General features: G+C 39.1%; 1 protein-coding gene across 5 annotated transcripts; it reads left to right on the top strand.

Moving 5' to 3' along the window:
* lsm14b (LSM family member 14B) lies at positions 1-27,998 on the top strand. Of its 5 annotated transcripts, XM_008110154.3 has the most exons (11): positions 5-394; positions 17,598-17,761; positions 18,064-18,171; positions 19,161-19,296; positions 20,484-20,600; positions 23,187-23,357; positions 23,999-24,076; positions 24,788-24,949; positions 25,085-25,238; positions 26,022-26,202; positions 26,662-27,998. In XM_008110154.3, exons 1-10 carry the CDS (start codon positions 274-276, stop codon positions 26,191-26,193), a joined length of 1,383 nt encoding a protein of 460 aa, XP_008108361.1. In that variant the 5' UTR covers positions 5-273; the 3' UTR covers positions 26,194-26,202; positions 26,662-27,998. The 5 variants fall into 5 exon arrangements, with proteins under 5 accessions (XP_008108362.1, XP_008108365.1, XP_008108361.1 ...); XM_008110155.3 differs by lacking the exon at positions 23,999-24,076 and having other exon boundaries at positions 1-394; XM_008110158.3 differs by lacking the exon at positions 20,484-20,600 and having other exon boundaries at positions 2-394.

Consider the following 27,998-nt stretch of genomic DNA (forward strand, 5'->3'; position numbering starts at 1 on the left):
AGTGCGCATGCGTATCCCCGCCCTTTTGCTTTCCCCCCTCTCTCGCGTTTTCTCTCTGTCTCTCTCCCCATCTATTTTTCCCCTCCCCGCCCGCCGTCGCCTGCCCGTGGCCTATAAAAAGAGCCGCCGGCGGGGTTTCCTTTCTCAGTCCGCAGTCGAGGCGGGTGGCTGCAGGTGGGAGGACAGCGAGGAAGAAAAGGAGGGCCGCTCGATTGTGGTCTCTGGGCCTTGTGACGCCTCAAAGCCCTCCGTTGTTTCTTCCTCGGCGGCGCCATGAGTTCAGGCACTCCGTACATCGGGAGCAAAATCAGCCTCATCTCCAAGGCGCAGATCCGCTATGAGGGGATTCTCTACACCATCGACACCGACAACTCCACCGTCGCCCTCGCCAAGGGTAAGTAAGCCGCGGAAGGAGGGATGGAGGCGCTGAGGAGATGCTCTTCACTAGGCCGCAAAGAGGCGCGTCTGGAGGAGGAGGGGGTGGGCTGTGGGGAAGCAAGGCCTCTCTTTCTTCCCTCACCCTCCAGCTCTAGTGGGGAAAGGGGGGGGGGGGGTTGCTGAGCTTTGAAAGGGGGCGTGGTTCCCTCTACAGCCTGGAAGGCTCCTCCTCTTTCCCCCCCCCTCGCCTTAAAGCCCATTGTATCCGAAGCACCTTGTCAGAGACTTGTTCAAAAGGATGGATTAATTGAGGCCAGAGTTTCCTGCCATTTGCTCCTCTCAGGAGATGGAAGTAGGGAGGCCTAGTGGGGAGGAGGCCCTAAAATAGGGCGGGCATGAAAGAATAATATAAAATATTAATCGTTATTATTATATCAGGGGAAATGTCTGGGGAAACATTTCTCTTTACTATAATATAATATTAAATATAGTAACATATAATAATATAATATTATCTATCTATATATATAAAAGGGTAATGAAATTTCAGCCTAGGACAAAACAACAAAACTACACATCCCAGAAACACTAAACTTGGACGCACAACCCCTCATCCATGCCTCTACGTTCATACAACAAAAAGAAAAGAAAAATAAAGTCCTAATTAGAGGGAGAGGAATAATTGTTTTTATCCAATTGCTGCCAGTTGGAAGGCTAAGCTCCGCCCGCTTGGTCTCCTAGCAACCCACTCAGCCCAGGGGACAGGCAGAGTTAGGCCTCACTTAGGCCTCTTCCACACTGCCTATAAAATACAGATTATCTGATTTTAACTGGATTATATAACAGTGTAGACTCAGGGCCCTTCCACACAGCTATATAACCCATTTATAATGGACTTAATGTAAGGTAAAACCTTTACCCTTTACCTTAACTACCACCAATTCCTCAATACTTTATTTCCCATACCACCATACTTCACCACAGCAACGCGTGGCCAGGCACAGCTAGTGTATATATATATATAGGGGTAATGAAATTTTGGCCTAGGACAAAACAACAAAACTACACATCCTAGAAACACTAAACTTGGCAGCACAACCCCTCATCCATGCCTCTACGTTCATACAACAAAAGGCTCCAGCTACTCCAGAAAACGGCCAGGCTTTGAGACTGCAAGGCTATTCACTGCTATTCCACCTGGCCAACAAAGGATTCCCATAAGCCACAGTAACACGTGGCCAGGCAAAGCTAGTTATCATATATAGTAACTGGGCCCCTGGTGGTGGCGCAGTGTGTTAAAGTGCTGAGCTGCTGAACTTGCAGACTGAAAGGTCCCAGGTTCTAACCCTGGGAGCGGTGGGAGCGGCTGCTGTTAGCTCCAGTTCCTGCCAACCTAGCAGTTCGAAAACATGCCAATGTGAGTAGATCAGGGGAAAACCTTTACCTATATAGTAACTATATATAATAATACAGTAGAGTCACTTATCCAAGACTCGCTTATCCAAGGTTCTGGATTATCCAAGGCATTTTTGTAGTCAATGTTTTCAATATATCATGATGTTTTGGTGCTAAATTTGTAAAATCATAACCTAATTTGATGTTTAATAGGGCCTTCTCCGCTGTGGCCCCCCGCCTTTGGAACTCACTCCTGAGGGAGATTAGACAGGCCCCACCCTCCTTGCCTTTCGAAAAAGCCTTAAAACCTGGCTTTTCCAGAGGGCCTTCGACGACTAATTCTTGGGGGTTGATTTGCCTGCCCTTTTAATTTAATTAGAGAGTGTCCTTCCATGATTATTGATACCTTGTCGAGCACTTCTGCTACGAAGCTACCTTCTTCATGTAGCCCTCTATTTCGGCCCAGAACTGTTTTACCTCCTTGTTTTTAACATGTGATGTATGTTTTGATTGTATGATTGTTTTTCATGTTTGATTTTACAATGTGTAATTGTCACTGTTTCTACTATTGCTGTGAGCCGCCCCGAGTCCCCTCGGGGAGATGGGGCGGGATATAAGAATAAATTTATTATTATTATTATTATTATTATTATTATTATTATTTCCTTAATCCCTCCTTATTATCCAAGATATTTGCTTTTCCAAGGTTCTGCCAGCCCATTTAGCTTGGATAAATGAGACTCTACTGTATTATATTATTATATGTTACTACATTTAATAATATTATAGTAAAGGTTTCCCGTGGCATTAGGTCTAGTCGTGTCAGACTCTGGGGGATGTGCTCATCTCCATTTCTAAGTCGAAGAGCCAGCGTTGTCCATAGACACCTCCTAGGTCATGTGGCTGGCATGACTGCTTTGAGCGCCGTTACTTTCCTGCAGAAGCGGTGCCTATTGATCTCACATTTGCATGTTTTCCAATTGCTAGGTTGGCAGAAGCTGGGGCTAATAGTGGGAGCTCACTACGCTCCCTGGATTCGAACCTCCAACCTTTCGGTCAGCAAGTTCAGCAGTTCAGTGGTTTTAAACCGCTGCATCACTGGGGGCTCTAATATTATATTACACACAATAATTATTTTATATATTATTATTATTATTATATGTTTTTGTTACGTTAATATAATGATAAAGAAATAAAACATGTATAAGTAGATAAAAGATTTTTAGTACAGTATAAGGTGTAATTGGGGAAAGTTATAAACTGACAAGTGATGCCTAAGTGATTCTCAACCTGGGTCCCCAGGTGTTTTGGCCTACAGCTCCCAGAAATCTCAGCCAGTTTACCAGCTGTTAGGATTTCTGGAAGTTGAAGGCCAAAACATCTGGGGACTCACAGGTCGAGAACCACTGGCTTAAGGTGTGTCTGATGTTTTTTGCTTTTCATTCATGTAAAATATGACTCTCTTGTCCAAGATATTGTAAAATCACTACTGTTAATTGGTACAAATAGTTACCTTATAATGTGTACACTTTGGAAATAATAACAATATTATATGGTTATATATGATTATTTATTATTAATATTATATATGTATTACCAACCTCTCCTTACAGCTGGAGGCTGGCCACAACGTAGTTAAAATACATCATAGTGCTAAAATACATTCCATAAAACCCCATATTATTATAGGATAGGCATGGTAGGTAGAATTTTGGCCCTCCATTTGTTTTGGACTTCAGCTCCCGCAATTCCTGACAGTATTTTAATAAGATTATGTTTTATATTTGTGTTGTACCCCTGTCTCAAACCATAAGGAGGCCAATTTGGGCCCTCCCACAATTCCTAATAGTCTACCGGATGTTAGGAATTGTCAGAGTTGAAGCCCAAAACATCTAGCTAGGTAAAGGTGAAGGTTTCCCTGGCTTTAAGTCTAGTCATGTCCGACTCTGGGGCTTGGTGCTCCTCTCCATTTCTAAGCCGAAGAGCTGGTGTTGTCTGTGGACACCTCCAATGTCATGTGGCTGGCATGACTGCTTTGAGCGCCGTTACTTTCCTGCAGAAGCGGTGCCTATTGATCTATTCACATTTGCATGCTTTCGAACTGCTAGGTTGGCAAAAGCTGGGACTAACAGCAGGCGCTCATCCCGCTCCCTGGATTTGAACTGCCAACTTTTCAGTCAGCAAGTTCAACATCTTAGTGGTTTAACCCACTGCATCATCGGGGGCTCCCCAAAACACCTAGAGGGCCAAATTTGCCCATGCCTGTTACAGACTGTTTCTACATTTATTAAAATGCATGGAACAAAAAGAATGTACTTAAAATTCATAGAATAATTGTAATAATAATGGAATTATAAAAAATAAATGTTAATTGTTCCTCCTTATGCCTTATACAACACAAAGATAAAACATAATCCTATTAAAATGCGTGTGCTGTATTAGAATACACAAAACAAAGATTGACACCATCAGTACTAATACAATGTAAGGTTACAATTGTTTTTATTTTTGGTTCAGTGAGGTCTTATTAAAAATCAGACTTGAATTTAGGCCTGTAATTGGAAGTGCCTGTTTGTCTTAGGAGATGAGGTAGAATGACCCTGGTGTGGAGGATGCCCAGAGGTAGGGTGGGAGTAAAATAACAACATCATTTATTTGTTTCCAACCTCACTTCACAGCTTGAGGTGGGGCACAACATGTTTAAAACCCACAAATAAAATATTATACTATTAAAATGCGTATATGAAAATACACAGAACAAAGATTGGCATCAATGCTAATAAAAGGTAAGGTTGCAATTGTTCATAGTTCATTGGGGTTTTGTTAAAAATCCCAGCGATAGTTGCCCTGAGGTAGGATAGGAGTAAAACAACAACAATGTTTATGTGTTATCCTGCTCCAAGCAGGGGACAACATATTTTATTCAACTTATATGAATAAAACTAAGGACCATACAATGCATATATTAATAAAAGCATAAAGATTAAAATGCTAATACTAATAAAGTATGAATGTAAAATTCATAGTTTAAAATTGACAGTAGTAGGCCTTCTAGGAGAGATAGATCTTTAATTATGTTATAAATTCACACTGAGAAGTGGGTGAGGTTGTTTTGTGATGCACTACTAGAGCCTAGGACACTGACCGGTGGATTCAAACTGCCAGAAAACAGATTCCACCTAAACATTAGGAAGAACTTGGACTGCCTTGGAGTGTGACAGAGTGTCCTGCTCTGGAGATTTTTAAGCAGAGGCTGGATAGCCATCTGTCAAAAGTGCATTTATTGTGTGTCCCTGCATAGCAGAATAGAGTTGGACTGGATGGCCTTGGGGTCTCTTCCAGCTCTAGAATTCTATGACACCTCATTTAGCTGTTGAATCTTTTCCAGCAGGTCATCCATTGTTTAGGGATGGCCAATGAAAGGTCCTCTGCGTGACCCTTGCTAGTCGGGATTTGGTTGGTTGAAGCAATGTCTCCCAGAGGACTTCAGTGTGTGAGGGAGATTATACAGTTCAAAAGGTTCAGATATTCTCTTTGTTATTCTTCTCCCATCCTCCCCATCTTTTCATGGAGAGATGGTATATAGGGAGTTGCATGGTTATTGCTTTTAATATATATATATATATATAAAATAAAAACAGTGTCCCTTTAAATATATCCAGCAGTACTAAAGGAAGAGAAAATACACACAATACAAGTGGGACTTTGGGTCCAGGACCCTCATGGATGCTGGCATCCCATTATGCAACGTGGTGTAGCAAAATGATGTCCCTGATACAAAATAACAGAATCAAGGTTTGCATTCTGGATTTTTTCCACCCTTCAAGCCCTGGATGATTGAAACTATGGTCCCTTCTATACTGCCATATAATCCAGATTATCAAAGCAGACACTCCACATTATCTGCTTTGAACTGGTATATATTAGTCTATCTTGTTTTATGTAATTGATGTATGTGTTTTAACTTGATTATTTTATGATGTTGACTGGGCTCGTCCCCATATAAACCATTCTGAGTCCCCTTGGGGAGATGGAGGTGGGATAAAAAATAAATAAAGTTATTATTATTATTATTTGGATTTTATATGGCAGTATAGAAGGGGCCTGTGAATGCAGAATCTGCATATGGAAGGCCAACTTACTTTCTCCTGATGGAAAATTCAACAAATTATTCACCAGATACTGCAGATTATGTCTTTGTATACAGTATGTGTGTGTGCATCTTTCATATACTTCCAGGATACCTGTGCAGGGGATTCTTTGCATATTCAGTAATAGGAGGGTAAGATTTAATAAATCTCCTGATATAAGATATCCAGACTATCACTTTCTTCTGCCACCCACCAAGGCACACTTGTGAATTAACTTCTAGGATGTTGCAGAGGTGCTGTGACTTCTGTCTCCTTATAGTCCTGACAGAGAAGAATGGAAAAACTTCCCCTTTCTGCTTGTCTTTCTCGTTTGCATTTTTCTCATTGAAAACAGATCCTTCAAATATTGGAGTGGGGGAAAGCAGCTGTGCTGTGAGTTTTAATCACAATACTTTATTTGAATTTCTGAGATGGAAATGGAAAAGTCTAGCGGTATTGCAGATAAATCTGATTCTATGAAAGTTCTAGGAATAATAGTGTAACAAAAATTGTTTAGCACCTACTGGATTTTGTGACAAATCAAACGTGTTCCTTACAATTAGGAAGCTGCAGGTATAGTTCATCCTTTTTTTCATCACATTATTTTGAGAACTAGGATAGTGTTGCCTTCTTTCGCTTGCAGCCTAATTGGGTGGGAGAGCAATATTCTTGAATTTCCCTAATTTGAAGGCTAATTGTATAGAAGTACAAGACTGATTTTGCTAAAGCCTTTGCCTTGATAATTGTGGAAATGACCTAGATTCTTGCAAGTTGTGACCTCAGGGATTTTCTCTTAAGAACTTGAGGCTGTAAATGCAGACTATGCCATGCAAGTATTTATGGGTACTCTTACATATATAGAATAGTATTGGACTGAGTGTCTTGCCTCAGAGTTCTACTATTGCCACTCTTTCCTTCCATCTTTTAATTGGTTTCCTGCAGGGGAAGGACAGGCACATTACATGTATTTTGATTTTGTAGACTGGGTCTGAGGATGGGATCTGTGTAGTTAGAATTTTAAAACTACACTAGCTACCTGCTATTTTTTTTACATGGAAACTTCAGTGATAGCTTTTCTTCTCATCTCCCAAGTTCTGGAAAATGGATGGGCTTATCTGTTTCCTTCATCCACTTTTGCCTTGGAATATCCATGGGACCATTGATTACCTTTCTATGTCTTCTATTATAGTGATATTCTGCATTTTAAAAAAGCAACGTTCTGTATGAAAGGAGACAAATGTGATGTTACTGAAAAGTACTCAGGTCATTGGATTGGGCAAAAAGGATGAAGGCAGCTTACCCTTTCCATGAATCAGCTCCTGCTATATGGCAGTGTGGTGACAACTGAGGGAGAATGCTGCTAACTTGGAACCAGAATGTTTAGGATTAGTAATTGCTGAATATTTAGCTGTACAGTTGTTAAGTACAGTAGAGTCTCGCTTATCCAACATAAACAAGCCAGCAGAACGTTAAATAAGCGAAAATGTTGGATAATAAGGAGGGATTAAGGAAAAGCCTATTAAACGTCAAATTACGTTATGATTTTACAAATTAAGCACTAAAACTCATTTTTTACAACAAATTGACAGAAAAAGCAGTTAGTACATGGTAACGTTATGTAGTAATTACCATATTTATGAATTTAGCACCAAAACATTGCAATGTATTGAAAACATTGACTACTAAAAGGCAGACTGGATAATACAGAATGTTGGATAAGCGAGACTCTACTGTATATTGAATTGTAGGGGGTCTCTACTCAAGTTCATTTTTTCTATCAATGTCTTGGAATAAAGTAGTCCCTTAATTTTAAAAAGATGGTAGACCAGATGTTAGAATTGCAGTTTCTATACAAGGTTAAGGAAGTATTAAAAATCTTTATGCTTCCTTCAAAACTAGTGTAAAGCTCAGCAGCAGGACTGTATAAGGAGGGGAAATAAACCTTTTTGTGTTGCATATCTGGAGTCTAATGTCATTCTGCTTGACTCAGAAGATAGTGACAGCAGCAGGGTCACCTGTTATTTTTCACGATTTTATGTCTTTTCTGGCCTTTTTATCTTCTGGACAAACCCTTTGACTTGTATGTCCATCTTGCTATCTTGCCCTCATTTTCTTTATTGGCAGGTCTTTACATAAAGTGCACTTGTGGCTTGTTTTTGGTTTCCTTTTTAGATTTGATTGATGTATGCTGAATATTAAATTGTTGTCTTTTGTTTATACTTAGAGTGTATAAGCCCAAGTCAGCTAACTGTTTCTACCCCAATTTTCCCAATATTTATCTTGTTAAAAACATTGCTAGCCCAGGCTTGGGCTCTTAAAATATTTGTATATTTTAAATTTTGTGGTCATACTTTTAACATAAGCCACTTTGAGTCTCCTTTGGTAGAGATAAAGCAGGATATAAATAAACATTAATAATTAAACTCGGTATCAAAAGACCAGTATGTATTTTTAAAAGAACAAGAGGCTATACGCCTAAATGTGAGAGTTCAGAAAATTGGCCTCTCAGCTTTCCTTCAAACACAAATGTAGAGTAGGACAGAGATTATGCAACCTTCAGAATTGCAGCTCCGAGCATCTCTAGCCAGTTTAGCCAATGATGAGTAATGCTGAGAATCGCATTTCAGTACCTGAAGAATTGCACAGTTTTTATTCTGTTACAGAAAAGTCTTATAACATAATTGGTTTATGTGGGTGAGGTTAGCATCTCATTTCTTACAGGTGATATATCTGAATGGAGCATAGAGTGACGAGGCACTCATTTGCTTCCACATGAATATTTTTCTGAGCAAGCTGTGAAATTGTGAAGGGCTCTTGAACTGTTTTCCTTTATAGTGTGGACAAACGAAGCTTTGTTTTGTATTTGCCATTAATTCAGGGCAGATAGGAAAGAGCAACTTAGGTGATTAAAGCAAGAAGTCTGCCAGGGACTATGGCAAAGGACGTTTGTCCAGAAAAAAGACGAAGTGCTTATCTGGGGAGGACCAGACAAGGCCTAGGTTTTTGATTGACTTGCTTTACTGTACAGTGCCCCATGCAACATTGCTTATGACAGACTGCAGCCCAGTAGTGGTGGTTAACAATAGCTTTGTATGCAGAACGTTCTATATGCAAAACCATGGTACTTCAATTTAAAGCATAAAGTAACAGACACTATGGAGGATAACTGCTTGTCTTACAAATTTGGGGAATAACTTCCATAAACTAAGATAGATTAATCATAGGCTTTTCGCACTCATTGGCTAGAAGACATCGGGGACTGTGCCCCTTCCCAGGTGTAATCAGATCTCTAGCTATAGTGGAAAGAAAAGCTTTCCGAAATGGTGCTTAGGGATTTGCCTTACTCTTTTCTTTTCCACCTGCATGGAGAAGGCAGAGATGAAGCAAAGTTCTGTCATCTGCCTGGCTGGGTTTGTTGTTATTCCCTTTGCAGAGAAAGCAGAATTGAAGTCAAAAAGAGAGTCCCTGCTGTCATAGATTTCTGATAGGAGATCATGGGGTTTCCTTTAGAGTAGCCTCTAGAACAGGGGTCCCCAAACTAAGGCCCGGGGGCCGGATGCGGCCCTCCAAGGTCATTTACCTGGCCCCCGCCCTCAGTTTTATAATATAATATTTTTATATCAGTTTTAATAATATAATATATTGTATATACATATAATATTGATAATAATATTATGTTATCCAATATAATACTAATAGTAATACCATATAATAATATTAATTATATGTTATATATTACATATTATATAATAGTATAGTGGTATAGTTCTATATAGTAACTAGCTGTGCCCGGCCATGCGTTGCTGTGGCGAAGTATGGTGGTATGGCAAATAAAGTATTGAGGAATTAGTGGTAGTTAAGGTAAAGGGCCCCTGGGCTGAGTGGGTTGCTAGGAGACCAAATGAGCGGAGCTTAGCCTTCTAACTGGCAGCAATTGGATAAAAACAATTATTCCTCTCCCTCTAATTAGGACTTTATTTTTCTTTTCTTTTTGTTGTATCAACTTAGAGGCATGGATGAGGGGTTGTGCTGTCAATTTTCCAGGTTGTGGGGTGTTTACTTTTGTTGTTTTGTCCGCTGCCGTGATGCCATCACTCTTTTATATATATAGATATATAATGCTAATATTGTGTTATGCTAATAATATAATATATTGTATGTACATACAGCTGCTCACCTTCGGGGTGAGAAGGGTGGGATATAAATGTAGTAAATAAATGAAGTAAATAATTAATTTTAGTCTTAGGCTCGGCCAAAGTCTGACATGACTTGAAGGCACTCAACAACAACAACAATCCTAATTAACTTGACTATCTCATTGGCCAGAAGCAGGCCCACACTTTCCATTGAAATCCTGATAGATTTAGGTTGGTTAAAATTGTTTTCATTTTTAAATATTGTATTGTTCTTTCGTTGTTGTTGTTGCACTACAAATAAGACATGTGCAGTATGCATAGGAATTTGTTTGTATTTTTTTTTTCAAATGATAATTCGGCCCCTCAACAGTCTGAAAGATTGTGGACCGGCCCTCTGCTTAAAAAGTTTGGGGACCCCTGCTCTAGAAGCATACAGCCTGCCACTTATTTCTGCAACCTAGTCATGGAAACTGATTAAGCTCTTTAGCTAGAAATTGCTTCCCCTGTAGAAGATGTATAAATGCCTGACCCAGTAGAATGCAACATTATGTTGTCTTCTGGGACTTGGGACTTATCACCTGAAAGATAATTTTATCCAGGCTTAGACTTCCCAATTGGATTGCACCTCCTATATACCCACAGCCAACACGGGCAGTGCTTATGAATGTTGGTAAATGTACCCAAATGAGGTGAACCACACTCCTTTGAGGAATGCTGCGCCTCTTAATTTCAGGACCTCCATGCAGATCGAGGAGAGTGTAGCTGGTCATTTTACAGAGTTACTGCTCTCCCTGTAATTAAATAGAGGGATGGCAGTTTGTTAACACTCAGCTGCTGACGAGAAAAGGAGGACAGTTTTATGACTGAGTTTCATTGCCGCATCAAGGTGAGCCCATGATTTCTTTTCCCCCTTGATCACACAGTATATTTCATTCTTCAGAGAAGATAGACATCTTCTATTTAGTACCTAATTTTCTACAGCACTGCTTTTCAGACTATCTGATGTGTGCGACCAGCTCTTGTTTCCAGTGTTCCAGGGGCTGACAATGTATTGTTCCTAATAATTGAAGTTGTTTGTTTCTTTGCTGTAAACCTGCCAGGCAGCAGCATTGATCCAGGGACCACCACCTTGAATAGCACTGCCCTTTTCTTACACATCCTTAGTAAGATGGAAACAGGAGAATAAGTTCTGATGCAGAAGTTTACTAAGAAATTCCATATTAAGATAATACTTTCACTAGGGCAACTAAGATCACAAATCTGCAAATTTTTAAGATATTACCAAAAATGGTGGGGAAGAGAGAAAAGAAAGCTGGTGATACAGATGATATGAACAGTATGAGCTCCAACATGCACATACTTATCTCTACATACACATACTCATCTCTGACCATTACCTCCTACTTTTTGTGTAATATGCCTGAGGAACAGATTTTGAGATCTCAAATCTTGTATGTTTTGTGAGCTTTGATTTGTCTTCATAAAAATATTTTCCCCACAAAAATGCTGGAACTTCTAATGGTAGCTGATGTGGGGATGCAGCTGTGTTGTGGTTAGTAAAGTTCAGTGACTTATTTTTGTCCAGCAGCAACATAGCAGAGTGTACATTAAAATTACAATGCCACTGGCCCTAAAAGAAATAGTACCCTGTTTCCCCTAAAATAAGACATCCCTAGAAAATAAGACCTAGTCGAGGTTTTGTTGAATTGCTAAATATAAGGCTTCCCCTGAAAGTAAGTGTCAAGGACAGAACGCCACCAGATAAAGTTCAACACAGTTTATTAAGGTTACAGAACTAAAAAGTGCCCGTATGAAACAATGGACTAGGCAAACACTTGCTTTCAGTGTAAAAATACACAAAAAAGACTCCGCTGATACTAAAAGCGGTACAAAAGATAAACCGGATTAAACAGGAGTTTAATCCGGGTTAAACAGAAAATGCTTACTTCAGCCTGGCAATTAGAACAAACAAAAGCTGATAAATAAAGATTCAAAGAAACATAAAAAAGCTGGTAGCAGATTCCTCTCTGCTACTTCGAAAGCTGCAAATGAGTAACTAAGGCTGTTACTCCTCCGTGCAACAAACGGAATCCGGATCCAGACGCTTCAATCAGGGTAGCAACGGTCAGCAGGGTCCCAGTCCGGTCCGAGGTCGAAAGCCAGGTACAGATGTCTTTGGTTCACCAATTCCACCGAAAGCCACAGAAGGGGTAGTCCGAGGTCGTAGTCAGTCAGTCAGTCCAGCGTCAATCCAGAATAGGCAATTAATGTCCGTCAAGAAGACGACGGAGGTCCAAGCTAATAAGATTAAACACAGGTTGCACAACAAAAGCCCACACAGTTCCTCCCGCCGTCTATGCCCAGTGTCCTTGGTAACTTACGTATTCAGCAAACGAAACACACCCGTCTTCAGGCAATTCCCAACAAGAGCCCAAGCGTTCGTCCAGATTACCTTGCCCAACGCAATTAGCCCTGGATTCAAGACCCCATTTTATGCCAGTTTACAACTCCTCATCGCTATCAGCTGTTACCCTAATTCCAGGTGCCTCATCATCATCATCCTCATCAGAGCTAAAACATCTTTGACTACGCCCCACAGCATCCCCAGCTGTGGATCCCGTTCCATCCCTCCAACTCGTCCACGGGTCCGATCCTGCAACCCGCCAGTTGCTTCCCATGCTATCATTACCAAGAACACCCAAATCCTCCCTCACACGAGTCCATTCCATGTCATCCTCTTCTGAGCTAACCACCTCTTCCTCCATTCCCTCGGTAAAACCCTCAAAGGAATCTTCGTCTGTTGGTTCTGCAAATAAGTCCCGCAGCCGTTTCCTCTCTCGCTCCTCAAGAGAGTCTGACTCTCGAGGAGTCTTACGACCACGTCTCCCAGTATTGGAGCCATAAGGCTCAACCATAACAGTAAGACCTAGCAAAGTTTTTGTTTGGAAGAATGCCCGCCGAACAGAACACCAGAGCATGCAGGATCGGTAAATGTATGTACCATATACATGGAAATAATGGCAGTAATAAATTCTTGATAGGATTCACAGTTTGTCTGGTTATGCTGGTTTGTGATGACAACTACTGTACAGTATATAATGTTCATTTTTTTGTTCGATAATAAATGTGAATTCTTCATGGAAAAATAAGACATCCCCTGAAAATAAGACCTAGCGCATCTTTGGGAGCAAAAATTAATATAAGGCACTGTCTTATTTTCAGGGAAACACGGTAGTTAATGATTTTTGTATTTGGTCATACTAGCAAGAAGCTCTTAAATACTCAATTTGTCATATCACTTAAGCATATTCTTGTATGGTGCCGAAATAGTGGTATCATGAACTGTAATTCTCACTATTTTCTTTATAGCATTATACTTGGAAAAATAGATTTGCTTGTCAGTAGCAGTGGGAAACAAAATAGAAACAGGTGACTTCAGTTCAGCCCAACAGAAAATATACTTTACACTATATGAAAAGAAACAACCATATATATTTATTAGCTGCAAAGAAACACCTACTTCATGCCAAATGTTTTCCTTTATAATTCCCACACATATCAGGACACAACTTTTTGAAGATCATCCTGTGCTTTATACTGATTAGTTGGAAACCTTTTTAAAAACTCGCTTGAGCATATCTTAATAGTTGTGAAAAATAACAATTTATTGTGTTTATTGGTCAAGACTGGTCTGAACTAACTAATCCACCTTTGTTGAGCCTGAGTCAAGGGACCATAGGGTGTGTGTGTGACCTATATAACTTAGAAACATGGCATCATAGAATCCTGGAGTTGGAAAAGACCATAAGAGTCATCTACTTGAACCCCCTGCCATGAAGAGACCCAATTCCATTTATCTTTATTTTTCCTTTCCTTAGTCTAGCACTCAAGGTGGCTTAAAAAACCTAAAACAGATACAGCTTTAAATTTGAAATTACTTAAAAATTAAATTTAATCAAGCTAACAAAAGAAATAAAACATTTAAAAGCAAGGCCATTTAAAAGAAAACAAAAATAGACAATACAGCACAGTGATGCAAACAATGGTGGAGCTAAGGCATGTGTCACCTTGACCAGGTTGACATTTCTAGGAACAGCTCCAGCTGGAATAGAAGCCTTAACTCTGCAAATGCACTCCTCGCTACTGCTGGAGGCTAAGCTTCCGTATTCGAATCCAGACATACACTCAAACCATGAAAACCCAATTACAGGGCATAGATAGGCATAGATTGTGCATGATAAATGTTCATCCAGTGCAAGTTGAATCTGTTCCCTGATCTGTTTTGACTACCCAGAGCACTTTTGTCTGGATTAAGTTTCTCCTCTAGTCCATTACTGATAATGAACGCTGGTTTAAAACTGATACTTCTTTTGATCATGGTAGAACAGGGTAGCAGAGCTGAGTTTCAGGCACATGCTGATGGCAATGGGTCTTAGAATTCTGTATTGAACTCTCAGGGTTTCATGCATACATTAAATAGCATGAAATAAACTTTTAGGGATATTACAGATCAACATTCAAGAGGTCAGGCAGGAGTCCCTCCACACCGCCTTCTGAATTTTCCCAGATAGTAATGGAAACAATGCATATATGTCCTATCCCAAGGTAACTCAAAAGGATACCATGTTTGATGGTATAGAAAACTGCTGAGGGATACAGTGGAACTAATAGGAACAAATTCCTTCTTCCCAATGGAGATCCATTTTTCATTCATCAAGATAACCAAAGTCATCTCTGTCTCACAGCCAGGCCTGAAATGGATCTAGATGCCATAATTCTGTGCCGAAGCCCTTAGCTAGTTGATAGCCACATCTTACCATGCTTTGCCCAAAACTGGAATGTTAGGAACTGTCTGGTAATTGGTGGTAATTGTTCAATACAGCAGTATCCAGAGAGGGTTCTTTTTTTAAAACAATAATCTTGTACAATACTAACTGCCTCCTGTAGACATGATTTAGTTCTGCCTTGCAACACTCCTTTTTTGTCTTTTGACTCTTAATGAAGTATATTCCCTCGACTCCTGTGTTATGACCTCAGTGCTGCAAGACAAGTTACACTGCGGAAAGAGGAGGGATAGAGTTTGTAATTATCCTAAACAATAAAGATGCTGCTTATTTGAGAAGTAGAGACAAAATCTGGGGTGGATGATTTTAACTGACTTCTACAATACATGTAGTGCTTTGATAATTATGTTGACCAGACTGGCAGCAAGATTATGATACTCTCAGAAATTGAAGAGTATCATTATACCTATTAAAGATGAATGAATTGTCACAGATGGATAAGCTGATTATGTTGTTGAGAAAAGTTGTTAGTAATTGCTTTTAAGTTTTAGGAGAAACCCCTAATAAACATTTTGAGAAAGAACAAAGGTGTTAAGATTATTGGTTTTCAATAGTAATATGTTGAAGCAATAGACAAAATAAAAGACATGCTCATATTAGTCTGGAATATCAGGACACAAAGGCATCTTGTAGCATTTTTAAAATTGATAGCATAAGCTTTTGTAAACTAACCCTCCCTTCTTCAGATGCAGATACAACGTAGATGTAGTCTATGAAAACGTATGCTGTCAACTTCATTCTCTCAGTTTCTAAGGGGTTACAAGATCCCTTTGCATACTTAGACGAAGGGTCACAATTTAGATTAAGAGAGAAGAGGTAGAATATTAGGAATTGATTCCTACCAGAAGAAAAACTAGTTGCTAGAACTGTTGTTTATTTTTAATTATGTGGTATCTATGTGCTTTTCTTTGTGGTGATGTGAATGTATGTAGAATCATGAAATTACTATATTAAAAATAACAGTGTTGCCAAAAATCACATTTTGAAATGGCATTCAATAGGTTTCTACAGGAAAGGAGATTCCACCTGAACATCAGGAAGAACTTCCTCACTGTGAGGGCTGTTCGGCAGTGGAACTCTCTCCCCTGGACTGTGGTGGAGGCTCCTTCTTTGGAGGCTTTTAAACAAAGGCTGGATGGCCATCTGTCGGGGGTGCTTTGAATGCGATTTCTTGCTTCTTGGCAGGGGGTTGGACTGGATGGCCCATGAGGTCTCTTCCAACTCTACTATTCTATGATTCTATGATTATTTTGGTATGTCCAGGTCATTTCAAAAATGACAATTGGATGTATATAGAGAGCAGAATAAAAATGCATCTTTTTTTCAAGGTGTTATGTCCTTGGAAAACAAAAGTATTCAGTACATTTTAGTTAGTTTTACTTTTAGAATAAAGGAGGAAATATTTTAAATGCCCCCTGCACAGACAGTTGTTTGACTTAAACATACACAACCTTTTGGGGTGGATTTATATGGCACTGTATAATTTTTATATATGCGTTTTATTGTAAGCCGCCCTGAGTCCCCTGTTGGGTGAGAAGGGCAGGATATAAATATTGTAATAAAATAAATAATAAATAAATAATTTGCCCTCTTTCTGGGATTAATTTCAATACTGTAACATTTAATCCTATTAAAAGGCTATACTCTGAATAGATCAGATGTTGTATGTAATCTCAAGGCTCTTTTAAATGAAAGACCTGGAAAAAAGATGAAAGAATAAATTCAAAGCATATATGAGAATCAATGTATTTTCATTATTATATATTTTGATGGAATTTAATTTTAAAAATTAAAACATTGCTTGGTGCAAAAAAAAAAATCTCAGCATTATCATATAAGCCTCTTGGAAAGAGAGTTTCTTGAACAGGGTAACTCTGTGCCCGAAAGAATATTTTCTCATGCAAACTTATCTGTTTGATTTCAAGTACAGTAGAGTCTCACTTATCCAACATAAACAGGCCGGCAGAATGTTGGATAAGCGAATATGTTGCATAATAAGGAGGCATTAAGGAAAACCCTATTAAACATCAAATTAGGTTATGATTTTACAAATGAAGCACCAAAGCATCATGTTAGACAACAAATTTGGCAGAAAAAGTAGTTCAATAGGCAGTAATGCTATGTAGTAATTACTGTATTTACGAATTTAGCACCAAAATATCATGATATATTGAAAACATTGACTACAAAAATGCGTTGGATAATCCAGAATGTTGGATAAGCGAGTGTTGGATAAGTGAGACTCTACTGTATTATTATTGTCATTTATAGCCTGTCTTTCTCATGATGCTGGGGCTTAAGACAACTAATAAAAATCTTATATCTATGAGATAAATACTTGGGAGACGAATGGTAGAAATTCATCCCAGTCACACAATTTTGCTGTTACTAACCCATTTTCTACAAAAAAATGTACTTAATGAAGTGCCAGATAATGGATATTGCCCATTCTTAGAGCAAGTGTGTTGTGCAAATCAGAATAAAGGGGCAGGAGGCAAACTCCAGCATAAGTTGGCAAGTTCAAAAATTATTATATTATTCCAATCCAGATGCACCAGGCAAGGTCAGCAACAGTTCTGTGTTAGAAAAACTGCTCCTGTTCCACTTTTATTATTAAAATTGCATTTCAAACAGTCCTAGAAGGTGTCTTTATAAGGCAATAAAATAGTCTATTCAAGCCATGTAACACTTTGCTTTTCTTCAAATGCTAAAAGTGCGCTCCTTTGGAACGGAAGATCGACCCACAGACCGTCCTGCACCCCCGAGGGAAGAGGTTTATGAGTATATCATCTTCCGGGGGAGTGATATCAAAGACATCACTGTATGTGAGCCTCCAAAAGCGCAGCATAATCTACCCCAGGATCCTGCTATTGTTCAAGTAAGTGCTTCTGTCTGAAATGTCTGTGGTAGCTTCTCCTATTAACATAAACTTGGATCACTATGTTCCTTTGGGGATGACTAGCAAAATGAAAGTGATACTTAGCTGGGTTCTAATTCCATCTGGGTGTAGCTGATTGGGTCTCACCCGGTAAGAACAAAGAGTGTCTGTCTTTATGAAATGATCCAGTAATAAATGGAAGTTGATTTACTATATCTGTACTTAAAAATGAGTTTTTGTAAATGCAGTTGCCAGCAAAAAGCTTCCCTCCTCTGACAAATACCCCTGTCCCACACATCTAGCACAGAGATCCTATTGGGCTTTTGAAGAAAGGGGTCAGGCAAAGCCTCAGCACAAGGCAGAGAATGTACCTTGATGGTGGAGCCAAGCCAAGAATCTGTGGTCCCCAGGTAGAATAGTTCAATTTTCATCTCACTAGTTGTATAGAGAAAGTTTTGGTTGCACAACTGGGTGATCTCCTTTATATCTCTGGTAACTAAAACTACTTAACTGTAAGGTCTCTATATCTTTGGTCTCACCACATTGTTTTCACTGTCTTATGCTGATTTCATATGTACACTGGACTTAAAGGATGTGTCTAAATATTCTCATCTGTTTTTCAGCTGTTCTTCATAACCTCTCGACCTCTTGCCATCACAGACCTAGGGTTGGTAGGCCAGCTATCCAGATCAGGGGTCCCCAAACTTAAGGCCCGGGGACCGGATGCGACCCTCCCAAGGTCATTTACCTGGCCCCCGCCTGCCCTCAGTTTTAGACTTAGGCTTGCCCAAAGTCTGAAATGACTTGAAGGCACACAACAACAACAATCCTACTTAACTTGACTATCTCGTTGACCAGAAACAGGCCCACACTTCCTGTTAAAATCCTGTTATGTTTATGTTGGTTAAAATTGTTTTTATTTTTAAATATTGTATTGTTCTTTCATTGTTGTTGGGGTTTTTTTTGCACTACAAATAAGACATGTGCAGTGTGCATAGGAATTTGTTCGTTTTTAAAAAAATGATAATTCGGCCCCTCAACAGTCTGAAGGATTGTGGACCAGCCCTCTGCTTAAAAGGTTTGAGGACCCCTGATCCAGATCTATCTGTCAATTGGCCTTCAACACATAACTATAGAAACATATGGTTTAGAATCATAATAGCTACTTCATTGTCAGTTAGGCTGTTTCTTAACTATTTAACTTTTGATAAAAAATAAAATAGGTGGTCAGATAGTGATTCTTCTCAACCCAGGAGTCAAATCGTGGTCTAGACTGATGTTTACTGACATCCTGTGTTTTGGGAGAACAACTGTGAATGTGTTGAACATGTTTTGCCTCCTTTATTTGATTTTTGCAACTTTTACTGTTAAAAGCATAACCTGCACTTTTCTTTTGCAGTCGTCCCTGAGTTCTGCTTCAGCATCCTCCTTTCAGTCACATGTGCCTTACAGTCCCTTCAGAGGCATGCCGCCCTACAGCCAGCTTGCTGCCGGTTCTTTAATTGGGCAACAGTATGCAGCTTCCCTTGGTTTAGGTGAGTAAAACAATACCCTAGTTTTCATTATACAGTAGAGTCTCACTTATCCAATGTTCTGGATTATCCAAAGTATTTTTGTAGTCAATGTTTTCAATACATTGTGAAATTTTGGTGCTAAATTCGTAAATACAGTCATTACTACATCGCATTACTGCATATTGAACTACTTTTTCTGCCAAATTTGTTGTATAACATGATGTTTTGGTGCTTAATTTGTAAAATCATAACCTAATTTGATGTTTAATAGGGTTTTCCTTAATGCCTCCTTATTATGCAACATATTCGCTTATCCAACATTCTGCCGGATAAGTGAGACTCTACTGTAGTTGTAAATTTGTTCAAACAGCAGATGGGAGGTTACAAGGAAAGGTCTTCAATATTGTGTGGAAAAGGTTTTTAGTATTGATTGGAAAGAAAAGGCCTAATTTCTTCCTTTCTGAGCTGAAGATTTGTTTGGTTTTTGTTCCTTTAGGAAAGTATTCTGTCACAAAGCTTTCACTTGTAGTTTGAGATGAACAGTCTAGGCATAGATTAACAATCTATAGATTTTACATTTCTACAGAAGTCGTAGCTCAGAGATAATATGGATTTTTCATCATTCCTCAGTTGTTAGAGATGTAAATTAAGAAACTTAGCTCCTATGGATATGAAGCGAAGCTTGTAGAAGTAATCCAACTTTATGCAGGCTGCTCAAACTGTAGTGAAAGGGAAAGGTCTTGATTTGAAGCTGAAAGTTTGGTGCTAATCCAAGCTAAAGTATGGACATCCTGCCACTGCTATTTCTCAGCCTCAGTTCCTTAGCTGTAATATGATTGCAGTGGTGTGGTTGGATTATGGTAGGTAAATAGTTTACTGAGACTCTTGAGGAAATTCTTCTGCACTTGCATTGACAGGCTGATAATTGGGAAGAAGGGGCAGGCCATGATTTCAAATATTTTATGCTTTTATTTTGTTTTTGTCCGCATCTTAAGATGTATCTTAAGATCTAAAGTTTGGATTCCTGACGGTCTAAAACTGAATGACTTGACCAAGATATATCTTGTTTCTTCATGGTTCTAAAGCTGTAAAAATACACAGATGTTGAGCCAACTTTCTTCCCCAAAATTTCTGGATGTCTCTATTGCCTTGTGTCTCATTGGTGTTCCTCTTTGCTTTGTCTTCTCTCTTCCTCCCTGTCTTTCTAGAGAAACTGGTAAGCCCTCCAACATCAGCAGCTGCTTCCAGTCCTAGCACTTCTTCATCTCCTCAGCCAGTTTCAGAGCCTGACTTGTCATCAGAGCCACACTTGCTGTCTTCTAAGGGTAACAGCAGCTTGAGGATTCCAAGTATTTGGAAGAACTGCATGGTGTTTGCAAAACCATTTTGTCTTTTAACCCCCTTCTTGTTCCTGAACAGAGTTACATCTACAAAGATTACAGCAGTAGTCTATTACAGAAACCCTTGGTGCTTCTGCTCCAGGTATTGGATTGGTGGATGACCAGGAATTCTGCACAGTAATTTCAAGCATGGAGACTAAACTATTTAGAAAGAAGGAAGCTATAGTACAGGCCAAATATGTTTGGAAACTCAAATGCATGGAGAACGGGCAAGTTGTAGGATAACACACCTTTTGCCTGAGTTTCAGTTTCAGAAGGCTGCCTAGACAACTTTTAGAATCCAAACTCAAATCAGGTGAAGCTAGAATATTGACAGCTAACAGGGCTGGCTGGCCAGCTGGCCTGTGACTTCCCAAAATGCAGGTTCTAGATAAATCCAGTACAGCTTTCGTTGAGGAGCTTGTTGCTTTTGCACTGTTAACCTGTTTTATATCCTGTTGGAAAGACATGGCTCTGGAGGAGCAGATTAAAGTACTTGTTTGTATATATAGAATTTGCTTCACATGATATAGAATAAAGTATTTTGGTTGCATTTGCCTCTGAGCGCTGTGATGCATGTTTGGGTTCTCCGGCGACTAACCTTTTTTCTTATTTTTACCTGGATTCAGTTGTGCATGGTCACTGTTCAGCTTGAGAAGGCTGTTGATGCTTGTTAGACAGGTTGCATATCTTTTGCATGGCCACTAGAATAACTTCTTTTTGGAGCCAGATACATAAGTAAAGGTTTCTTTCAAGGTTGCAGACCTAGTCAAATTGCTTTAATAAATAAGAGAAATCTGCAGGAGCTTTATGGGTGCTTTGAGACTAATACTAAAAGTCTTTTGAACATTTTGCGGTGCTTATTCTGGGGAAGAGGGCTGTAATATATTGCCACATAGAAGGGGTAAGTAGAGGTCAGATAGCCCTGGCAAACATTTTTCCTCTAGTGTTGCTTCAGCAAAGGATTTAAAGGTCTTAATTAATAATAAACGAATCTCGCCTATTATGTGATTTGGTAAGTGAATGTGTCCAGGCCCACAGCAAGCATTCTGGATTGATATCTATATTTAGGACAGTCATCTTAATGAGACAGAATTAACTTTATGAAGATATAGTGGATTTGTATCATGTTGAAATGAGTAGCAGTTTCAATCTACTATGTTCAGTTGCTCACTTTGTGAACAAACTGCATAATGTTGCTGTAATACAATTAGGAGCAAATATAAATTAGATTTGTGAAACACAGAGCCAAGTGCTGTGTTTTTTGGTGAAAACCGTAGTAACTCTAATCTCATATGTTTTTGTGCTATCTAGAATTAGAGGTAGGTAGGGAAAATAATGAGCACAAAGCTTTCGCACTTACTGAGGCCCCACCTACACTCCCATATAAAATCCAGGTTATCTCCTTTGAACTAGATTATATAGTATTGTAGACTTATATAATCCAAATCAGATAATGTAGATTATCTGCTTTGATAATCTGGATTATATGGCAATGTAGAAGGGACCTGAGTGACACAGTGTGAATAGTGAATCTTTGCCTATTTTTGGAGGTCTAACTGAGTTTCTTTCTGATAATTCATCACAGAGACTCCAGATCTGTTTGTATTAGTTGGGTTTCAAATCGTATCCCATGGTGTGGGATACTGAAAGCTAATTCCTTTGAAAGGAAGGTGGTAGAAATCCAAATATTCTCCTGAGCCAACTTCCTATTTGGCTCTTTTCTTTGCCAGGAAAAGCTGTGTTCTGTCAATCATGGAACTTGTGGAGTTGCTGCTTCATGTCTCTGCTGTAGAGAAAACTGATTGATTTATCAGTTTTTCAAATAATTGTTGAGACACAAGTCAGATGGATAATCAGAGGACATATAAATAAACACTGCTATGTATCTGTGAGCACAGATGTATTGACTTAATATGGGTGTGGATCACCAGTTGCCTTTCTTAAGGCATGTGTTATGACTTGGGAGTCAAATATCAAAGTTGTGGTCTCCAAACTTGATAAATGTGGTCATATGAAAGACTATCTACAGTGAAAAGCATATTGGTCTACATCTAATTTGACCACCATATTGTTTGTCTCAAGTAAATCCAGAAGATCTTTAGCTTCTTCACATAGCTATAGTTCCTAAAGAGATGGAGTGGAGTGAGTGTAGCCTATATTATAGTGGAGATGTATACAGTGGTGATGTGTACTAATGTTTTGCAGTGTTGTACTTCAGGTTTGACAAAAGTTGTGTGATGCTTTGTTTCATTTGAGGGTTTCTTAACATGGCCATTGTCAACTAAGAGGATCTTGAAAATATTTAATGACTATTAGGTTTATTCTCTAAACTGTAGGAAAATCAAATTTGTGCCTCTTTTGAAATGAGATCTCAATGTAAAGAACATGCTATCCAGATAAAACCTTTCTTCAGAGCTTTCTGTTCCACATGCGTATCATTATGCAGAAATCAGTGGTCTGCAAACTCTAGTCTGTCTTGGTGGTAGAACTAATACAGTGGTTTCTAATTGTTTATTGGTTTTCCCTCAGGTGCTGCTTTTCCATCAGTTCATTCAGTACGTAAAAGTCCCATGGTGGAGCAAGCTGTCCAGACAGGACCGATTGACAGCAATCTTAATCCCAAAAAGATTCCACCAGTCAAAGCCACTCCAGTGATCCAGCGCAACACACGTCAGATTCAGCAGAATAACAAGACAAGTGGTAATGGGACTATCCTTCAGAAACATTCCAAAACTCTTTTAATAATAACAATAATAATGATAATAATAAAGATGTTTCGAAAAGATGGACCCGATTTGAAACAGATATATATCTGAAACCACAAACTGCCCATGAATGAAACTCTTATCATTTTAAGGGTGGGACATGGAGATTTCAAATAATTACTTCAAAATGGCTCTCCTGGCACACAAACAGCCCGTAGCCTAGGTCATTCACGAGGTGATGACCCCACAGCAAAAGGCCTAATGAGATGTTCTTCATTTATGGAGTTAATGTTTACATTTCCTTCTGGCTCAAAATAATTAGTAAAACTTGATAACTCATTAAGCTATTCGTAACATTTTGTGTAATTTTTTAAATTGATAAATTAATTCAGTTAACAAACTTTTGCTATACAAGCCTTATATCGATATACATTATTCCAAAAGTCACTTTACCTTAGATGACACTTTATATACTCCTTAAATGTGTAATTGTAATATGTTGCCATCATGAGCTTTGAAATTGGGTCCATCATTTTGAAACATCCTGTATAATTGGAATTGGCATGAGTTAAATCCACTGTTACCTTTCAGCATGTTGATTATATTGAGTGAATAGACTTTCCTATTTTGCCTTAGATACAGTTGAGCCAACACCTGTACAAACACAAGGGCAGGTGAATGATGAGAATAGAAGGCCCCAGAGGAGGAGATCAGGTATGTTACCTGACTTAAATTCTCCACATTGAAGTACCTTCCTGTGCATTACCTCTGTAGAGTAAGATTATAAGACTGAGCCAAGGATCATGGTTTAATGAATTACTGAATCCTAGGGATTACAATAAAATGATATCTGACTTCAAGCATTTAGAAACACAAAGCTATGGATCACAAATAAGGCCTCAAAATTGGCACAGTAAAGAGACTCAAATGACAAAACCTGAGATGCTGCATTGGAACATTTCAGAATTGAAGCAGAAACAACTTGAGTTGGTGTTAATTAGTTTACTTGATATTTCTGCTGTTTTCAATAGATTTCAAGAGAATGAGCACTTAATTGAGTAGAATAGCCAAGACTTTGTAAATTAGAATGAAAGACATAAGGGGCAGCTAGAATCCATGTGTACAAAAGTAAAAATGTCTGGGGCTATGATTTAAGCTAAGAGGAGGGGATTGCTTGAGGAAAACTTAACCATGAATCCTAGCGTGAGTGTATAGACTGCAAGTGTGAATGCCACTATTATAGCCATTAAATTTTAAGGAATACTCAGGTATAGCAAGCCTTCTAGAATTACCTCTGCAAGGGAATTAAAATTGTGTCCAAGTACATAGCGCTTGTATGTTGTCACAAGCAGGGAACTTGTGCATTCTGTCTTGACTTATCCAGTACCAGATAACTTAGTTAAAGGATTTTATTCTTCCTTACAGGGAATAGGAGGACCAGGAATCGTTCCAGAGGGCAAAATCGACCTGCTACCTCCAAAGAGAATACAATAAAGTTTGAAGGTGACTTTGATTTTGAAAGTGCAAATGCGCAATTCAATAGAGAAGAGCTGGATAAAGAATTCAAGAAGAAACTTAACTTTAAAGGTTTGTAAGTGTTGTTACATGATTCATTCATATGTGAGAGAGATCTGGATGCCAGTACCTTCTCTGAAAAGAAAAAAGTGCATTGTTGAGAGAGGTGTAGTGCTAAAGATGAGGGTTTTCCTTATTCCTCTTCAGATGAAAAAGTTGAGACAGGTGAAGAAAAGGGGGAGCCTACAGTGACTGCTGATAACTGCGATGGCGCCACAGATGAAGATCTCCTTGGACCCAACTGCTATTATGACAAAACAAAGTCGTTCTTTGACAACATCTCCTCAGAGCTTAAGTCCAGGTAGCTGACATTTAGCATTTTGCTGTTCTTGATACTGTTAGAAAACCGCTGTCCTTAAGCTCATCATCTGCTCATCTTTTTCATAGTTTAGGTGAAACTGCTAGATCATTTAATTGCTCCTACTCAAGAATATGTCTTGCGTTCCACTGTGTGCATATGCTTCATTTATTTGCCCATCCGTTTTATAATACAGTTCTTTATGAAAGTCATGTTTTGTACATCCTTTAATCATCATTTTGTACAATTTAACAAATTTCACATTTTGAAAAAGTTAAATCATAGAACCATAGAGTTGGAAGAAACCCTGTAGGCCATCCAGTTCAATCCCCTGCCAAGAAGCAGGAATCAAGCCCATAGAAGTTATATCGCAGTATAAAAAGATAGGCCATTTGTTTACAAAATTTGCTTTTGATTTCAAAAGAAAAAAAAACATTTCACATGCAAAATTTTGATTTAATTTTGTAGGAAAACTACCACTTCCAGAGATTGATAAGAAAGTACTTCACTTTCTATTGGAGCTTTTTAGAGCAATATTTGAATTCTCCAAAGCAATCAAGGAGACCCATACTGTTCAATTGTTCTAGGATGGATTTCTGTTGTTTCTCAGTACAACAGCTATCTTATATGAATGCAAAAGTTTAACAGTATGTGTGAACACAGTAAGCAATGTTTTTTTCTAGGTTAGGGATTTGCCTTGCTCTTCTCTTTGAAGCAGGGGTTTGCGATATGAACATGGAGAAATTGATTGTAACAGAAGGTGAAAAACGGTAACTTGTTCTTTAGTTCAAGGCGTACAACATGGGCTGAGGAACGGAAACTCAACACGGAGACTTTTGGTGTGTCGGGGCGCTTTCTTCGTGGCCGCAGTTTCCGCGGTGGGTTCCGTGGTGGAAGGGGGTCCGGAGCTGTCCGGCGGAGTCAGGCTCCTCCCAGAGTGGGCACCGGAAGAGTGTGAACCTCTAAGGCAAGCCATTATTAACATACTTTAGGGGCTGAGAGATTTAAGGAACTTCCCAAGGATACCACATTGCCTACAGAAAATGGTTTTATTCCAGGCATGGGCAAATTTAGGCCCTCCAGGTTTTTTGGAGTTCAGTCCCAGCAATTCCTAACAGCCTACCGGATATAGGAAATATTGGAGTTGGAAGTCCAAAACACCTGGAGGGCCCAAGTTTGCCCCTGAAACTCAACAAGCTATTGGCACTCTTATAACAAACAAAATGAACCAAGTGTATCACAATGTTTCCTCAGGTTCCCCAATATATATCTCATTTTCACTAAGGTCATGTATTTAACTCTAATACTTGGTATTGAATCTTGACCCTTCTCTCTCCCCTTTTTTATTTGCATTTTTTTTTAGAAATAACTCACTTGAGTAATTCTTTTGCAAATGTAAAATGTGTTAATTTCTCTTTCTTTTAAGGTTCTCAAGCATATTTTGCTGCAAAGACATGTGTATATAGGAAGGAGGGAACAATCAGAACTGCTGCACTTAAAAACATGGGTGAATGGAGCATTATGTTCACAAGCTTAAACTCCCAGCACTGCTGCTTGTTTGTCAAAGCAGGAATGGAACACAGGAGTTACTTGAAAATGAGTAAGTCCACAAACCACCTCTTCAAGAAGACTTTCCTTTCTTTATTTTTTGAGTAGTGCAAGGAATTTGTGCTGCTTTTAGATTTCCAAAGGCTGCAGTAACTGAATACACAGAATACCTGTTCTGTTCTTGAAGAGGACAATGCAATTTGAAATTCTTCAAAAACAAACCAAAGTCATCGAAACCAGCAACTTTTACTTATTTGAGGAGCCACAGTTCTGCCAGTCTCCTGCTATTCAGCCTTCTTCTCTTGCCTTTTCACACTCACCCCTTGGTTCACACAGATTATTTTGATGTACAGAAACAAGTTCTAGTGCAAAACGTTGTGTATTATGTGGCGATGGGGATTGTTGCTGATCATGTGTTCGTAATTCCGAGTTCCGGGCTTCAGATGCACACAGCGTCTCCGGGGAGCTGTACAATAAACCTGCTTGGAGTGCTGGTCACCCCTCCAAAAGAGATACGAAGGATTGGATATGGCTGATAATAAGCACCATTCTCCAGCCTCCTTGATGGTAGCCTTCCATTTTCTGGCACTTCAGTGGCGTATTCTGTGTTTGGAGAAGGCATAAGCTCGTGTGATGTTCTTTCAACAATTCTTAACAGACTGATATCCTTCCCTCCATTTTTCCTTTCTTTCTCTCTGTCTTTTATTTAAAAGGGGAAAATTTAAGTTTTTCAGTTTCAAGCCCCGTTGAGGAAAAGAGCAGTATGTGCTTTTGTGCTTAGAAGCTGGGTAGGATATTTAATCCTCTGGATGGGGAATGCGGGGAGCTAAATGAAACATGGGGAAAGCATGGTCAGTTCCTTCCAGTCCCCTCTCCCCAAACTCTATAAATAGTTCTGGGTTGTTGTTTTTTTCTTGTTTTTAAAAAGACTTGGGGCAGGGTTTGAAAGTTGGGTGTGTGGGGATTCTAAACTTTTGCATGAAAGTGGGTTAAGCCTTTAGTAATAGGCATGTGTCTCTTTTGTAGCTACAGGAGCTGTTTCCCCCACCTCCTTCATGACTAGCGTTTTCAGTTCCTCCCCCACTAGGTCATGCATCGATTTAAGTTGCTGTAAAGGCTTTAGTTTTGTAGGCCTTCATCATAAAGTACACATTGTGGTGAGGCTGCTTTATGGAGTCATGTAAATCGTAACTATAAATAAACATATAAAATGTT

Source organism: Anolis carolinensis, chromosome 4 (genome assembly GCF_035594765.1).
Source record: "Anolis carolinensis isolate JA03-04 chromosome 4, rAnoCar3.1.pri, whole genome shotgun sequence".
Taxonomy (NCBI): domain Eukaryota; kingdom Metazoa; phylum Chordata; class Lepidosauria; order Squamata; family Dactyloidae; genus Anolis; species Anolis carolinensis.

Excerpts from the sequence above, each read along its gene's own strand:
- lsm14b (XM_008110154.3), top strand. The coding sequence starts at position 274 with ATGAGTTCAGGCACTCCGTACATCGGGAGCAAAATCAGCCTCATCTCC. Across the intron at positions 18,172-19,160 it reads CAAGAATCTGTGGTCCCCAG|TCGTCCCTGAGTTCTGCTTC; the intron begins GTAGAATAGTTC and ends TTTCTTTTGCAG. Across the intron at positions 24,077-24,787 it reads GCCCCAGAGGAGGAGATCAG|GGAATAGGAGGACCAGGAAT; the intron begins GTATGTTACCTG and ends TCTTCCTTACAG.